Source organism: Sminthopsis crassicaudata, chromosome 4 (genome assembly GCF_048593235.1).
Source record: "Sminthopsis crassicaudata isolate SCR6 chromosome 4, ASM4859323v1, whole genome shotgun sequence".
Lineage (NCBI taxonomy): Eukaryota > Metazoa > Chordata > Mammalia > Dasyuromorphia > Dasyuridae > Sminthopsis > Sminthopsis crassicaudata.
The window spans coordinates 244,700,934-244,718,457 of NC_133620.1; the positions used below are offsets into that span (position 1 = coordinate 244,700,934).

General features: G+C 34.7%; 1 protein-coding gene across 1 annotated transcript in view; it reads left to right on the forward strand.

The window, feature by feature from the left end:
* COL9A1 (collagen type IX alpha 1 chain) overlaps positions 1 to 17,524 on the forward strand; it is a 123,629-nt gene that overhangs the window by 15,874 nt on the left and 90,231 nt on the right. The window contains 1 exon segment of the mRNA XM_074310574.1: positions 16,617 to 16,694. Within this exon segment, the coding sequence (XP_074166675.1) occupies positions 16,617 to 16,694 (78 nt within the window).

The window sequence follows — 17,524 nt, forward strand, 5'->3', positions numbered from 1 at the left end:
AACGACAAGTTTTTATATTTTGGTGTCTGAAATAATGGTGGTGCCACTGAAGAAATGGGAAAGTTGGAAGGAGAACTGGTTTTTATGGAGAAATGATATGCTAGATTTTAAAAAAATATTGAGTTTGAAGTGAGGTTGACATTAATTTTTTTTCAATAAAAGGACATTATATATATGCATATATATTTACCTATTACATACTATACATTATATGTAATGCATGTTATATGCGATGAACTTTGCTTGATGCTGTGAGGAGATAAATAAGAACTTCTGTCCTCACAGATCTTATACTCTCTTAGGGATGGTAAAATATGTGTACTAATATTACATAGATAAGAAGTTGTTAATTATATAACAGAAGTAGAAGCAAAGTGTCATATGATGAAAGAAGATATAATGACTCCATTGACTGGGGAAAATGAGAAGGGAACAAAACATTTGAAGTAAACCTTGAAGAATGGATTGGATTTCAGTGAGCAGAAATAGGCAGTAGGGTTGGATCATCCTCCATGATTTCATTCTTATTAAGTTGTTTTGTTCATTTCTAGCCATTTGTGATCTCATTTGGCAACTCAAACTGAGACAAAGAGGATTAAGTGACTAGCCAAGATCATACTGCTAATAAGTGTCTGAATCTGTGTTTGAATTCAGGTCTTTCAGACTCCAGCCGTCTGTCTCTGTCTCTGTCTCTGTCTCTCTGTCTCTTTGTCTGTCTGTCTGTCCGTCTCTCTCTCTCTGTCTCTGATTCTGTTTCTCTGTCCCCTCTCTTTCTTTTTCTCTCTTTCCCTCTCCCTCTTTCTCTCTCTCCCTCTCTACTACTACTTAAGAGGTTGGTTTTTGTCCTTTGTTCTTGAAGAGGGCCATGACACCAGGGAAGTGATACCATGACATGCAAGTGAATTGGATTTAAGTGAGGGGGGACCTTAGAAGTCAGAATCTAACCCTCCTCCCATTTGTAGATGATAAAACTGAAGCACAGAGAGAATATTAGCAGGATCTCATAATTATAAGTGTCTGATGTGAGAATTAAATCCAGGTCCTCCTGACTCTAAATCTAGTTTTATGCTGCTTCTCAAATAATTTGATTTTTACATCATATTTGTGTCATAATGCAATTGTCTTTGTTTAGAAATAAGGAAATGGAGACTGAGAGATCTCTGTGACTTGTTCAGTATTGCACAGCTTGTAAGTATAGAGCCAGGAACTGCATCTAAGTTGTAAATAAAATCAGGAGTGTATAATATAGAAAGATTAGTGAGAATGTGAAGTGGAAAAGATCAGTGGGAGGGCAATACAATGGTTGCATCTTGAAATGGTATGAAGACTGAGCTGTGATGACAACAGTGGAAATGAAGAAGGGTTGGATATGAGAAACTTTCTGGTGAAAAATCAGTGATGTAGAAATTGACTGGGTAAGAAAAATAATTTAGAGGGATGTCATCAACGATTTCAAGTTTTTACATTTCTGTATCTGAGACAATGATTTTCCACTGGCAAAATAGGGAAGTTGGTTTTATGGGGAAATGAAAATCAACTTTAAGAGTTAGTTTTAGAGATATTGAGTTTGAGGTAGCATTGAAATAACCAAATAGAACCATCTAAGAGGTTGTTAGAAAAATAAGAGGGAAATTTAAGAGAAAAAATAGATTGGAATTATACATTTGAAAGGCATTGGCAGAGAGGTAGTAGTTGAAAATGGATGTGTTGTCCAAGGAAGGAAGTGTTGAAAAATAAAACAAAAGACCACATTTTAAGCCTTTAGAAATTCCCATAATTAGTGAGTAAGAGGAGAAAAAGATCCCAGTGAAAGAATCAGAGAAATAACATGGAAGAGAACCAGAAAAATATAATAAAGGGAATAGAGAGTTTCAATGATCCATTATTTGACAGTTTCAAATGCATGAGAGATATCCAGAAGAATGAGTAAAGAGAAAAAAATTATTAGATTTAATAACAAAGAAGTCATTGGTTATTTTCAAGAAAGTAATTTCAGTAGAATGTTAGCTATGTACACAGAGCTTAATAAAAGTTCAATTCCATTCAACAAAAATTTGTAAAGGATTTGCTTTCTTCCCCACACTATGTTAGGTACGAGAGAAATAAAATAAAATAAAATAAAAACCAAAGAGCACATTCCCTTAATGAACTTTTATTTCATGTTTGTTCAGTGAACAAGTAGTACTCTATTGCTGGGACTAAGGAGAGGACAGAAATGGAGACAAAAGGCAAAACTCTCATTATTCCTTATCAACATCTCTCAGATCCATTTTGTCCTGTCCAGTTACATTGACATCATCAGACTTTAGCCTTTTGACACCTCTTTCTTGAATTATTGAAGCAGCTTTCTAATTGTTCTCCCTGCTTATAGTCTTTTTTTCCTTTTTTTTTATTAATTTTATAATTATAACTTTTTTTGACAGTACATATGCATGGGTAATTTTTTTTTACAACATTATTCGTTGCACTCACTTCTATTCTGAATTTTCCCTCCTTCCCTCCACCCCCTCCCCTAGATGGCAGGCAGTCCCATATATGTTAAATGTGTTATAGTATATCCTAGATACAATATTATAGTCTTTTTTTTCCAATATATTCTCTTAAATGTTAAAAAAATAGTTTTTGGAGACCTCAATCTGTGATTTTTATTGGCATAGAGAACTACTCGTGAAAAATTCCTTTTCTCAATCCAGATTGACACCTTCTCTGTAAAATGAAAACACAAAGAGGTTAAATTAAATGACTTATTCAGGGTCTCATAGTCTCGTGTGTGTGTGTGTGTGTGTGTGTGTGTGTTGTGTTGTGTATATACACATTTATTTATATCTGTATCTCAGAAACAAGATTTGAACACAGGCATTTCTGATACTAAGACCAGTGTTATATCCCCTGTGTAACACTAACTCTCCTCTAAAAAAACAACAAAAACTCCTTTTAAAACTTTTTTTACATGGATACCTTTTATTTCTTCCAATTATATGTAAATTTAAACATTCATTTTCATTAAATTTTAACGTTCTTTTTGTTAAAAACAATTTTGAGTTCCAAATTTTCGCTTTCTCTCATTACCCCTCTCTAAGATGATAAGCAATTTGATATAGGTGCAATTATGTAAAACATTTCCATAATAGTTATATTATAAAAGAAGAAGCAGGATGAAAACCCCCCCCACCAAAAATAAAGTGAAAATACTATGCTTCAGTTTGCATTCAGATTCCATCATTTCTTTCTCTGGATGTGGATAGCATTTTCTATCTTGAATCCTGTAGAATTGTCTTGGCTCATTGTGTTGCTGAGAACAGCTAAGTGGTTCACAGTTGATTATTGCACAATGTTGCTGATAACAGCTCTCCTAGTTCTGCTTATTCATTCCCGTAACTTTCAATTATCTCTCTTCATACCCCTACCCCTTGAAAAACTCTTCCTTATAAAACATAGAGCTGAAGAAAATAAAACAACCTATTGACAGCATCTGACAAAGTATATCTTATTTTGCATCTATTGTTCATTACTTCTTTTTTGAGAGGAACGAAGCATGCACCATGAATCCTTTTAAGTTACAATTAGTCGAAGTATCTTTAGTCCATTCTTCACACAAGTAATAAACAACCTTTCTAATGCATAGCTTTGATCATGTTATTTTCCTTTTCAAAAACTTTTCAAAAACTTCAGTGATTTCTTTTTGCCTTTAGGATCAGATGCAAATTTCTTAGCCTGATATTTAAGCTTCTTCACAATTTCATCTACCTTTCCTGCCTTAGTTCATCCATTTTCTCTTTATACATTCTGTATTCCATCCAAATTGGACTAGTAGTGATTACATTACCTTATCTATTTTTACCGAATAATCTCTATGTCTGGAACATTCTTTCTATGAATCTGTAATATCTCATATTGATAGATTCAGTGAGGATTTATTAAGTGTTTACTAGGTCTTAGGCATTGGACTAAGGATTTTGTATATAAATACAAGCAGAAAGACATTTCCTGCCCTCAAGGAACTTACATATTAATGGAGGAAAGATAATACATAAAAGGAAACTAAAAAGTGAGATAGGAATTCTGGAGAGGAGGTAGAGAGGCTGGATCAGGGAGAGAAAGGAAGAGAATGTTCAGAGAATCAAGACTAGAAAGAAATGAAGACATAACTTTCCTGGCCAGTTTTCTTTTTAACTAGAAGTTTGGGGAAGAGCTAGGCAATCACAAGAAGGAACCACAGGCTGGATCAAAGGTAAGAAATCTAGAAGTAGAGTGAACCCAGAGTGAGAAAGTTTCTATGGCCTGGTAAAGAAAGAACAGAAAAAAAGTCGTTCTTGGAGAGAAATGAATGATACAATTATTTAAAATTTAAACAGCTTTTCCCCTGGTCTTGTCTTCCTTCAAGGAAGAGAGGGTGCTACCTCCTCTGTGAAATTTTTTTTCTGAATTGCCAGATCGTGGTCCAACCTTCCCCTGGATTAGTTGGTTTCTGAGTCTTTTCAGATTTAAATCTATGATCTTATGATCTTCAGATTTCTTATAGTAGTTATCTCCTTTTTCTTTTTCACTGTCTTCCTTGTATCATGGTTATATGTTAGTTTTCCTCATTCTACTAAATTATAAAACTCATAAGGAGAGGAATTATATATTTTTCATTTTTGTGTATTCTATGCCTTGTACTATGTATTTATTTATATTTTGTGTACTTTATGTACTTGTACTTAAATGTTGGTTAAATGGATTTTAACTAGATAATTTTGACGACAAAAGCCACAGAAAGGCAGGTGATAGAGGTAAGATCAAGTGAAAAATTTTTAAGAGAGGCAAGGACTATATTACATCTGAATAAAGATAGGAAAGAACCAATGTATAGTTGCTAAAGATAGGAAAAGCAGGAATAAAATGATATTGTTAGTGTTGGAGCTTAGGTGTTCAGAAGGAATAGGATCATAAGATCAGGTCAAAAGGTTAATTTTAGAGACAAATAAGAATATTTCCTTATCTGAAACAATAAGAATCTAAGGGGGCTGGTTCAGAAACAGGTATTTTTTGAGGTTGGGATGAAAGTAAAACTGGAAGCTCATAACACATGACTGTTTTAGTGTCTAAAGTGTCTTTAGATTTTAAGATCATCTGAGAATTGATGGGGTTCAATTTAGGGATTTGAGGGAAGAAGAAAAAATCTAGAAGAGTCACTGTGGAAAGTGAGTTAGGGAATGCATAAGAGATGACAAAAAGGGTTTAAGGGTTTGGATAAAGTTGGACAGTACACATTTTTAGTACAGTAAATTCCTTTATTATTATTATTATTATGTGGCCTAGTGACCTAGTGGTGTAAAGAAAGACCAAAAAGTAAGGAATAGTTCCTGGAGAGGAATGAAGGATATACTGCTTTAAAATTCTAACAATTTTCTTCCTGGCCTTGTCTTCCTCCAAGGAAGAATGGATGCTACTTCCTCTAAAAAATTTCCCTTATTAATTCAAAACTCTTTTTTTGGTTATATATAATACATAATGCTATATTGGTTTTATAAGTAGATGGATTTATAATTTTGAAATGAATTGGGGGAAAAATAGGCCTTTTTCTAGATCACATTATGGAAAATGAATATTTTTCAAATATCTGTAAGAAAACATCTTCCTTTCCATGCACATGTAGACATGTATATAAAATTATATATATATATACAAATTTTCATTTTAGCATACATTAAAATATTAATTATACTAATTATGTTCTAGTGATGCTTTCCTACCAATTTCCTAAAAGTAAACCTGTTTTCAAAAAGAAGGTAATATGTTTGTTTTCATTAATTTTGATGTGGTTGTGCTGCTGGGACTCTAGAAATTTATAGACATGTTGACTTAATTTTAAATTAAGTAAACTAATGCCATACAAATATAAAAATTTTTTTTGGCATAGTTATTGCTTTTGGCAGCTACATACTGACCAATATCTAACTAGCATAGTGGATAGTAATAAAATAAGACCAGGAGAACAATAATTTTTGACATTTTGATTCTACCATTCAATGAAAATATGTTGATATAACTAAATATTAAATTTACTTTGCTAAAGGGGTCTTACAAACTAAGTTCTTTAAAATTACTCATTAAGCTTTTATCCTTTTTGATGGAGAAGTATTATATAGTGGCCAGAGCCACTTCCTCCCTTCCTCCCTTCCTCCCTTCCTTCCTTCCTCCCCTCCTCTCTCTTCTTCCTCTCTCTTCTTCTTCTTCTTCTTCTTCTTCTTCTTCTTCTTCTTCTTCTTCGTCTTCTTCTTCTTCTTCTTCTTCTTCTTCTTCTTCTTCTTCTTCTTCTTCTTCTTCTTCTTCTTTCTTCTTCTTCTTCTTCTTCTTCTTTTTCTTCTTCTTCTTCTTTCTTCTTCTTCTTCTTTCTTCTTCTTTTTCTTCTTCTTCTTCTTCTTCTTTCTTCTTCTCCTTCTTTCTTCTTCTTCTTCTTCTTCTTCTTCTTCTTCTTCTTTCTTCTTCTCCTTCTTTCTTCTTCTTCTTCTTCTTCTTCTTCTTCTTCTTCTTCTTCTCCTTCTTTCTTCTTCTTCTTCTTCTTCTTCTTCTTCTCCTTCTTTCTTCTTCTTCTTCTCCTTCTTTCTTCTTCTTCTTCTTCTTCTTCTTCTTCTTCTTCTTCTTCTTCTTCTTCATCTTCTTCTTCTTCTTCTCCTTCTTTCTTCTTCTTCTTCTTCTTCTTCTTCTTCTTCTTCTTCTCCTTCTTTCTTCTTCTTCTTCTTCTTCTTCTTCTTCTTCTTCTTCTTCTTCTTCTTCTTCTTCTTCTTCTTCTTCTTCTTCTTCTTCTTCTTCTTCTTCTTTCTCCTTCCTTTCTTCTCTTTTTTGAAAAAAAGAATTTTATCTTTAAAATCTTATGCATCTCTGCTCTAAGCCTTTAATCTTATGAATCTTTCTGGGCTTCAGTTTTTTCATTTGTGAAATTGAGAAGTTGGATTAGGTGTCCTTCTAAGGTCTGTTGTAGCTCTAAATCTGTGAACCTATGATCTTGGACAGGTTTTGCATTCAGTGATTTTTACTTTCCATATCAATAAAATACATATCTAGCTGACATACCTACCTATCTTACATGATTGTTGTGAGAATCAAATGAAATCATGCATATGAAGATGCTTTGTGTTTAAAAAAATTACACTGCAAAGATTAATATAATTATATACTTTGGAAATTAGAATTTGAGGATATTGTTTCAATTCAGCTGAAGTTGAAAGTGATTAGCTATTTTTTTAAATGACTGCTTGTTAGCTTGAATTTATTTCAAGATGTAATGACATCTTTTGTACCATTCTTATTAATGGAAAGAAGGTTAATGATTACTGATTTCCAAATATTCTGAGATCCCTATAAGATATGAGTCATAATTCCCAATCTACTCATTCTCATACTTGGAGATAATGAATATTCAATATTTCTAGGTTAGAAAATTTAAATTAAAATGGAGAACAATATTAGAATAAGAATAACAGAGAATATCCTTTTAAAAATTTGCTGCATGGAATTTGCTTCTCTGACACATGACAGTAATTCAATATATTCTGAAAGAGGTGCAACTGTGCTTTTTCTTCAGTAACATAAATCAAAAGCAAAGCTTCTGTTCTAAAGGTGTCTTCAGCTGTCAGAAATGAGCCCTGATAACAGCATCATAAAAAATGCAATAGAAAACAACACTTGATGGGCTCCTAATGCTAAAAGACTCATTTATATTATTCTAGTCCATGATTTTCCCTTGCCTATCTTTTGTCCTTTTTTCCTTTTCTTAAATTGGAAAAGGAAACCAATTTCAAGCGGTTTTTCATAAACCTTTCAATATATTTGCTCATATGGTATAGCGCCTCAATGCTGCTTCATCATTCATAGTTATTTAGTGGCCTCAGAACACTTCATATTTTCTTTCAATGTGTTGTTGTAATATATTGCTTACTTTGATTTTTAAAGAAATAAATCCCATATTTCCTATTCTTCTTTGTGCACATATTTTATGATGGCACCATTTATCCTGCTGAAAAAAAAATAAAACAACTTGAATTCTTGGCAGCACCTCATAAAAAGATGTTATTTTACGACAGATTCTTTATTGTGAATTGTCACTGTGATTGTTGAGGTAAGTTATTGGGTACAATTCTATTAGAAAACAAAATTCGCCTCTCTGCTTTTTCAAGGATCTATGCTGAGGATTTGGTGCATGTTTGATGAGGACAAAAGTTCCTTGAGAACATATGACTCATAGACTATTCTTTTATTCCCCTAAGTATGATCTAAGCAAACCTGACTGGGTAGACAAATAATGTTGCTATTGTTCACTCATATCAGTCATGTACAACATCTGTAATCCCATCTGGAGTTTTCTTGGCAGAGATACTGGTGTGGTTTGTTTTTTTCCTTCTCTGGGACTCTCATTGTACAAAAGAGGAAACTGAGGCAAACAGGCTTAAGTGACCACCGAGAGTCACGCAGCTAGTAAAAGCCCCACAAAGATGAGTCTTCCTGACTTGAAACTCGTTACACTGTGTTACCAACCATCCTGCGATAAATATAATATTTTAAAGGTGTATTCCAAATACAGGGCTCTTCAATTACCTTTATTAAACTTATCTATAAGAGTACATGCTTGTTTTAGAATTTTTTTTTACCATAAAGCAAGGGATGGATACATTGTTGGAAGGAGAAAATAGCTACCTTTTAAAACTTTATTTTGGTTTTGTCTTGGTCTGGAACTATGATTTCATTAATAGAGATGATTCTCTAATATGGAAATCTTTTCAGTGGGACAGATCAGCTACCTCTCTATTACTATTATGGTCTTGATACTGAGAGTTATTATTTGCCTGTATGTCAAACATACAGGATTCAGTCTTCCTGATTCCAAGGATGACAATTTTTTATCCTCAGCTATATGTGATGTTGATACAATATCAAACAATTAGATTAATTTCTCAAGCATATTAGTATGGGGAAATCAGTTTCAAGATTGTGGTTAGAATAGTCTCTCATAGATAGTACAATGCATGGAGTTCCAGGAAGACTTGAGTACAAATTTGATCTGAGGGATTTCCTTGCTGTATGACTCTGGGTAAATCAATAATCTCTGCTTGCCTCGGTTTCTGTAAATAGGAATGCTAATAATATCACCTACATTGTAAGGCTGTTGTGAGGGAGAAATGAAATCATATTTGCACAGTGCTTAACCCAGTGCCCAGAACACAGTAGGGCTATGCTCCTAAATTATTACTTCTGAGGGCAGCCATGTGGTCTGGATAGACTTGCTGTCCATCCACTGGATGGAGTGCTGTACCTGGAGTTTGAAAGGCCTGAGTTCAAATATAGCCTTAGACACTAACTGTGTGACCTTTGACAGTCATTTCTTCTTAATGGTCTCAGTTTCTTCATCTGTAAAATAAGACAAGAAAAACTCCAAATTTGTTTTTGCCAAGAAAACTCCAAATGGGGTCATGAAGAGTTGGACATGACTGAAACGACTTGAACAAGAAAAGTCTTTTACTTGGGACTTTGGAATTGATACAAAAACCGTGATTGTAGTATTTATAGACTTTTATATGATCCACATGGAGGAGATTGTTTGTGACATTTCTGCATAATGTGATTGGATTTTTTTCTTCCCCAAAGGCATGCTGAGAGAACTCTTTTGAGGCCAGAATTGTGTATTATAGGACAATACTCTCTCCTATTGTCCACTAGAGGGCAATAAAATTAGTGAGGTATCATTCTCATGCAGCAGATTTACATGGAAAGAACTTTTTAAAATGATGTTATAGGCTAGTCTAAATACAAAACTAAACACTGATTTAATTTGTTTTTGATGTAACTTTGACAGAAAATAGTTGTTGTTTTTTTAATTGACTCATGACTTATCCAAACTGGTGAAAAATTAAAAAGTTGATGTTTATTAGTTTTCTATTTTCATGGAACATAAATGGATTTAAAGGGAATTTTATACAAGCTTACTTTCCCCTCTCTTTTATTATTTGTTTTTGTTTGTTTAGAACAGTTGGATGCTAATAGAGTTTTAGCCAGAGTTATGGAATCTAGGTGGAGCAGTAGATAGAGTACTGAATTCAAGTTTGTTCTTAAACACTAGCTATGTGACCTTGGACAAGTCACATAGCCTGCCTTCCTTATCTGTGAAGTAAGGATAGTAATAGCACAGATATATATACACACACACACACACACACACACACACACACACACATATTTATGTCTAATGGTAGCCAGTTCTAGGGTAGATAGGAGAGGGGAAAAGAAATGTGTATAATATCTTTATTATATATTTAAAAGAAATGGCAAGTTGTATATAAAAGATTTGCAATTTCATGTACAATCATCTTTTAAAAATTATTCTATGGTATGGAAATGTGGTTTTATTTCATAAATTAAAAATTAAATAAAACATTAAAAAAGTAAAATATTTTCACATTAAAATTGCTTAGCATAGTGGTTGGCACATAGCAAATACAAATTATTATTATTAGCTATTATAGAACTTTTAAATCTGAAAGGGATATTAGAGCTTATCTAACTCTAAACTTTTCTATCTTACAAATGAGCAAACTGAGTCATGAAGAAGTAAGTGATTTTCCCAGGACTACAAAACTAGTTAACCACAGAATTTCAGACTAAAGCAAGATGCCTTTCCCTAAACCATCACCTTTTCTTGACTTCCCTCTTTTTGCTGAGTTCCACAATTTTCCTAGTCAATGAGCACTAGTCATGTCATAGGTGTCTTTATTTCTGTTCCTCCTTCATCTTCCATATTCATTTTCCCCCAAAATATATCAATTATTTCTCACAATTTTAATTCACAATTTTTTTTTACATTTTCACCAACTATATCCAAGATAGTGGAGATAGAAAGAAGAAAAATGGCAAAATCCCTGCCCTTAAGGAGTTTACATTCTACTAGAATGGAGTCTCAATCTGGGATCCACAGATATCCTACCTGAAGGGATCCATGGATACATTTCAGGATGGAGGGGTCAATAAACATGAATGAAAAATTATATAATTTCAATATAGTGTTTCTTTGTAATCATATGTATTTTATTTTATGTTCTCAAAGAAATTATTCTGAGAAGAGATCCAGAGATCTTACCAGGCTGCCAAAAGGGTCCAAAATATTAAAAAAAGGTTAAGAATCCTCCTTTACTAGAGGGATATGCCATGTACTTAGAATTCAGGATATTGTGCTAGGAGAGCAAAGGAGACACACACACACACACACAGAGTGTTCTAAGAGACTTGAGGAGGTAAAATCACAAAGACCACAAAAAAGGTGATCCTGAGTTGACCTCTGGTGAAAAGAGACTTTGAAAAAGGGAAATGAGAAAAGAATTCCTTCTGGTCATGTTCAGATTTCCATGAATGAATGTGTGGAGGCATTTATATTATGGGGATGACTGGAGCATACTGTGTGCTAAGGAAGGAAGGAATCAAGTAGAGTGTCTGGCACCTAGTAGGAACTTAATAGACGATTACTGATTGATAATAATCCTGGGGAGTAGGAGCCATATTTTCTTCATTTTACAGAAAAGGAAACTGAGGCAAAAGATTTTCTTTTTTGTTTGTTTGTTATTGTAATGATTTGCCCAGGGTTACAATCTGGTGAGTGTGTGAGACTGGATTTCAACTCAGACTTTGACTCCAGGCCTAGAGCTTTAGCCTCTGAAAGAGAAAGTAGCATGAATTAAGGTTGTAAAGATAGTTTGCAGTTATGTTGGATGTTTTGATATTATTTCTTATAACTGACTAACCAAATAATTTGATGGCATAGTTATATAAATGTCATCTTTCTTAGACTGTAAGCTCCTAAGGTGCAGACACTGTAACAAATGGTTCTTGTATTCCCTCAGTACCTAGCACAGTTCTGTTCCTGTAGTAGGCATTTAATGAATAATAGCTTTTGCATGAGTGAGTGAACAAATGAATGGCTAAAACTCAGTCTCCTTATTCTTAGTTAAATGAGCTTCTGCCATCTTTTCTCATGAGAGGGATATGATTCTGATAGCTTTGTTCAGTTCCATGGTCATGAACTGAATTTATATCTTTGGCCTGGAAAGTCAGGTCATTGCTTATGAGGTTCATGTCAAACTAGAGGAGGTATATATATATACCAGTCTTTCTTCATAACATGGAAAATGGGATCCATACAACATACCTTTGAAGGTTAAGTATATACAAAATTCTTAATATTCTTAGTTGGTATTTATATTAATACACAGATAAGTGCATCAATCCTCAGTTCAAAGTCTATTTGAAAGACATGACCTATGTTCATAGATAGATTTGTGTATGATTCTATATTAAACTCTACCACACAGTAGTACTTTGAATATTAAAACAGATGTTCTCCTCTGCCCAAAAAGCATTACAAACTTGGAGAAAAACCATGTTAAGTAATAGCTTTGCCATTTGCAAGAAATTATTCTAAAGAAAAGCCCAAACAGAAAGGATGGAGGTTTCTTGGTTAATCATATAATTAAAGCTTCTAAGGTGATTATAATGCAAATAGATTTTTAAAAAGAGAAATATTATATTTATCTGAAGATGTGAGTTATCTGTATGCAAATTACTTTAATGAAGTATAAATAGCCTCTTTTATTGTCCTATGACCTCTTTACTCACGGAATAAGGGATAGAGACTCGACTTGTAATTTCATTGGTATAGGGAATTATTTGGGCTTTCTCTACCAATGCAGGTTGACACCTTCTCTTCAACTTATAACAGGGGTTCTTAACCTTTTTTTGTATCATGTGCCCTTTGGCAGACTTGTGATATGAATCCCCTTCTGAGATTAATGTTTGTGGTCTGAATTCATAAGGAGGAAATGCTAAATTTCAGTTCCAAGTTGGAGGGAAAGAAAAAAGATGTAATTTTCCCCTCCTTCATGTTCATAGACATTCCAGCCTACCCTGATATCTGTTAATAGACACCTTAGGGGATTAAGGACTCTAGGTTAAGAATCCCTGACTCATTTACTAAATTGCTTTCAGGGCTATGAAATTGAGAAACTTGTCTAGCTCATACAGCTAGTATATCTAAAAGGTAAGACTAGAAGTGACTGAAATGCCTTTCTGGCTTCCAGATCACCAATATATACAGTAAGCTATACTAGCTTTTCATAGGACTCATTTTAATCTCTTGACTTTAATGATGGAGGCAATGTAGTGTAATGGATAGACTGCTCAGCTTAGAATTATACAAGCAGAAGTTCAAATCCCTCTTCTGACATTTATTAACTGTGTGGCCAGGGTTAATTAGTAATCCTCTCTGAGCCTCAGATTTCCTAAGACATCTACAGAGTCACAGGCAGACTGAAGTCTTTCTCAGTAGAAAACTCTCTCTGCAAATGATCAAGAGTGAAGGACCTTGGACATTATGTTTCTTGATTTTTGTCTGCCCACATAACTTGATATCCAGTCATATGACCTAGAATATCTTCCCAGATGTAATAAGACAGTAATTTAGCCCCTCTCTAGATTTAGAAGGTCTAATAATATCGATTTTTAGAGGAGGAAATATTGTCCTTGAATGGAAGAAAAAAGCCTAATGTGTCTGGATTTATGATCTGGTGGTTTGCCAGAAGGCTTTCAAGTACCAATAGAATTTATTTACTCAGTAACACAAATTTATCTGGTTTGAAGTGCCTATGAAGAAGTCTCCTCACAAAAAATACAGTTGAGGATGATAATACCTTTTTATAGTTTTTTTCTGGTGACTCTCAAATCTTCCTCCTTCCCCTTCTTTACTGCTTTAGTGCTTTTCTGGGTCGTATCTCAACATTCTTCCCATTATTTTGCTCATTCCCTACTTTCAATTTCTTTCCTCCACAATTCAGTTCAGCAAACCCTAAAACTCCTGCCACATGCAAAACAATGTCTTAGGTGCTCGAGGATATGCACTGACAAAAACCAAAGCATAGCAGCCCCTGCCCTCAAGAAGCTTCCTCTTGGGGGTGGGAGGAGATGGGGCAATATATATAGAAACAATAAATAAATGCAAAATCTATAGTGATAAAGTGATAAAAAAATTAATTTCAGGGGTAAGAGCAAAGTGACAACTTGGTATGGCTGTGTTAGAGGGAGAGGATGTGTTACTGTTTAGTAGTGTTTGACTCTTCATGATCCTCCATCCATAGTGTTTTCTTGGCAAAAATACTGGAATGACTTACTGTTTCCTTTTCCAATGGACTGAAGTAAACAGAAGTTAACTGACTTCCCTAGGGTCCATCTATTAAGCTATCTAACTGCCTCTGTCTTTTGATTACTAGTCCCCAATTGTTTTGGGAAAAAAAAGCTTTTGCCAACTGGATGAGATTAAGCTTTGTTTAAATCTTCTTTTTTAAAAAATTATTTTCCTGACTCCATAACTCACATCCCATTGGACCTTGCTGTTCCCTTCTTTTTGATCTCTTAGATTCTAAGGGTTCATCATTCCAGCATGAATGATGCTTCTCCAACTTTTCTTGGTACTTAGATTTCTTATGCTCTACTCACCTTAAATGTCACATCACTCTAGGCAATTTACTAAATATATGAGTCAAAGGTTCTTAACCTAGGGTCCTAGTTCTGCTTTTACACACATCCCAAGTTACTACCTTTCTGTCATTGCTGTTTGGGAGCATTTTCTATCTTCATGATAAGAGCATCCACTATGTACAGATGTTCTTTCCTGTTCTATTTGAAGGGAGCAGGAGTGGAATATAACTTTCTGTGCCCCTTTGGCAAGTCAACTAGCCATTAAGATATCCAGAATTTGGGGTTCCTGGACAGAGAAGTTTTATTTACATGTATGAAAGGATAAATTCTTTCATTCAAGTACATGGTTTATACCAAAGATGTCAAACTTGTCTCTTTGGGGTCACAACTAGATTATAATAAAACATATATAATATTAATATATATTCTTTTAAGACAAAATGAGGTCTGCAGGGATCCTTGTGTATGACCTCCATTTCTATTTGAATTGGACACTATTGCTCTATACTATCCAATTTGCTCAGGTCAAGTTAGCTTATAATCATCAAAATAGCTTTTGCGCTACTTCATATAATGAACTCTCCATTATATTATTTGATCCTAATTTAATGATACTTGCTATGTCTTTACTTCACATTTCATTAATTTCATTATAGAATTTCATCTCTGTATACTTCCTCTCCCAATGAGATCATGCCCTCTCAGTAATAATTGCTGTAGTTAATCAGTTCATCACATGGTGACTGACCTTCAGTTGTTGATTCTCAATGAATTTACAGTTATCCTTTCCATGTTGAGGGATTTAAAGAGTGTGGTGTTTCCATGATCTGGAAAACCCATGTAAAATTTTTAGCCCTCTTTTTGTATCACAGCAGTCTGAATTATTATGGCATATGACAAAACATTAATATTATGCAATACTATAAATATATTTCATGCATTTCTGAATTTCTAAACTTTTTCTATATTGTCATCTGTGATTCCAGCAAAACTTCCCAAAAAACTACTCTTTAATTTCTTATGCTGACCAGAGATTTATGAAAAGGTGATGGAGATTGTGTACTTCCTCTTCCAATGAAGATCATGTTCCTTCAATAATAAATAATATTCAATAATAATTACTGTGGTTACCCAGTTCATTACATCATGACTGACTTTCAGTTGCTGATTCTCAATGAATTTACAGTTATCTGTTCCATGTTTTTTTAAATTAAAGTTGTTTATTTACAAAACATATACATGGTAATTTTTCAACATTGACCTTTGCAAACCTTCTATTCCAAATTATCCCTTCCTTCCCCCATCCCCTCCCCTAGATGGCAAGTAATCCAATACATGTTAAAAATGTTAAATATATGTTAAGTCCAATATATGTATACACATTTGTACAGTTATCTTGTTGCACAAGAAAAATCGGATTAAGAAGGAAGAAAAACAACTAAGAAAGAAAACAAACTGCAAGCAAACAACAACAGAGAGAGTGAGAATGCTATGTTGTGGTCCACACTCAGTTCCCATGATCCTCTCTTTCGGTGTAGATGGCTCTCTTCATCATTGAACAATTGAAACTTATCCCTTCCATGTTGAGGAGTTTATGGAGTGATGGGGAAAATCATGATGTGGAAGGGGTAATTGTACTTGAACTGGTCTATATTGCTAGGACTATGGTCTTTTCACTTAGGTAGGACCTGCCAAAGATGCTTGGTGCAGGCATAGTCTTTGAGAACCCAAGGTTGCCTCTGTGTGATAGTAAGCATTATAATCACTTAACAAGTATTTATAAATGCTGCTGTAGGTCCTGGAGGTAAATTAGTTACCAGCTAGCATTTTATAAGCAACTACTCTCCAATGTAAAAACAAAAATAAAAATGGTTCCTGTCCTCAAGGAACTTACTTTCCAAAGAAGAATTCACATGTACACATCCAACCATATACACATTCAAAGTGAAGACTAATAAAATTTAGTGGGGAGGAACTAGAAGTTCAAGGATGACTTCACCGAGGAGATGACCTATTGGGAACTTCGCTTTAAGCCAAACAATGATCAAGGTGGGCTTTTAGCGATGTTCATGCATTCATATTTCTGTTTAAAAGGAACTGAACGTTGTTTTGTCTTTCTCTAGTTTGAACTCCAGTGGTTGCTGATTCATTGTGACCCTCTGAGACCCAGAAGAGAAACTTGCCATGAACTTCCAGTCCGGGTAAAGCTAGCGCACTTTCCTCTTCCACCCCTTCCTTTACATTTCTAATTGCTGCCCTCTCTTAACTCTTAAGGAGTTAGCTACATATCTTTATTCACCTGATGCACTTAAGTCATATAGAAAGCTTAAACCCCAACCCCCAGCCAGTCTTTCAGGAATCACTTTGCCATCCCCCTTGGCTGATATTTGGTGTTCTCTTCTGAATGCTCAGCACATCTGTCCAATTGCACAGAATATTCCCTATGTGTGCCATTTTTTCCTCCGTAAAGCTTATCCCTGGTAGTTTTCATTTGTCATTCTCAGTAAAGCTGAAGGTGAAGCTGAATGCCCAGGACAGCTGTGGTAAAGCTGTAGAAGCCAAGGACCATTTTTGTAGTTGCTCCAAACTGAGGTTGCTTCTGCAGAAAGGGTTAAAGGGGACTGTTGTCATTCTATCCTGCCTCGCCCCAGCCTCCAGGTTTCCTCCAATCCTGGTGACCCTCCTCCAGGACCATTCATAAACAGAAGAAATAGAAGCCTCCAGCTGCTGGTTTACCTTTGCTGTTGGTGTCCCAGGGCTTTTGCTTTGCAGACCTGTGGGTGGGGGGTGGAGAGCTAGGGTGCTGATGGAGATCATTTTATATGTCCTGTGAGTCTAAAAATCCACCAGGGGCAACAGGCAGTGCAGTGTAGCTCGTGGATTAGCCAGAGAGGTGGTGAACATGGCTATTGCTTCCCAGGACCGAGGGCCATTCCGTCTTTGGGTCTTTCTGCACTTTCTATGCTTGTGCGTGGCTCAAGTAAGTTCTTGTGTGACTTGTGTAATCAATTTCTTACTTTCTCATATCTTT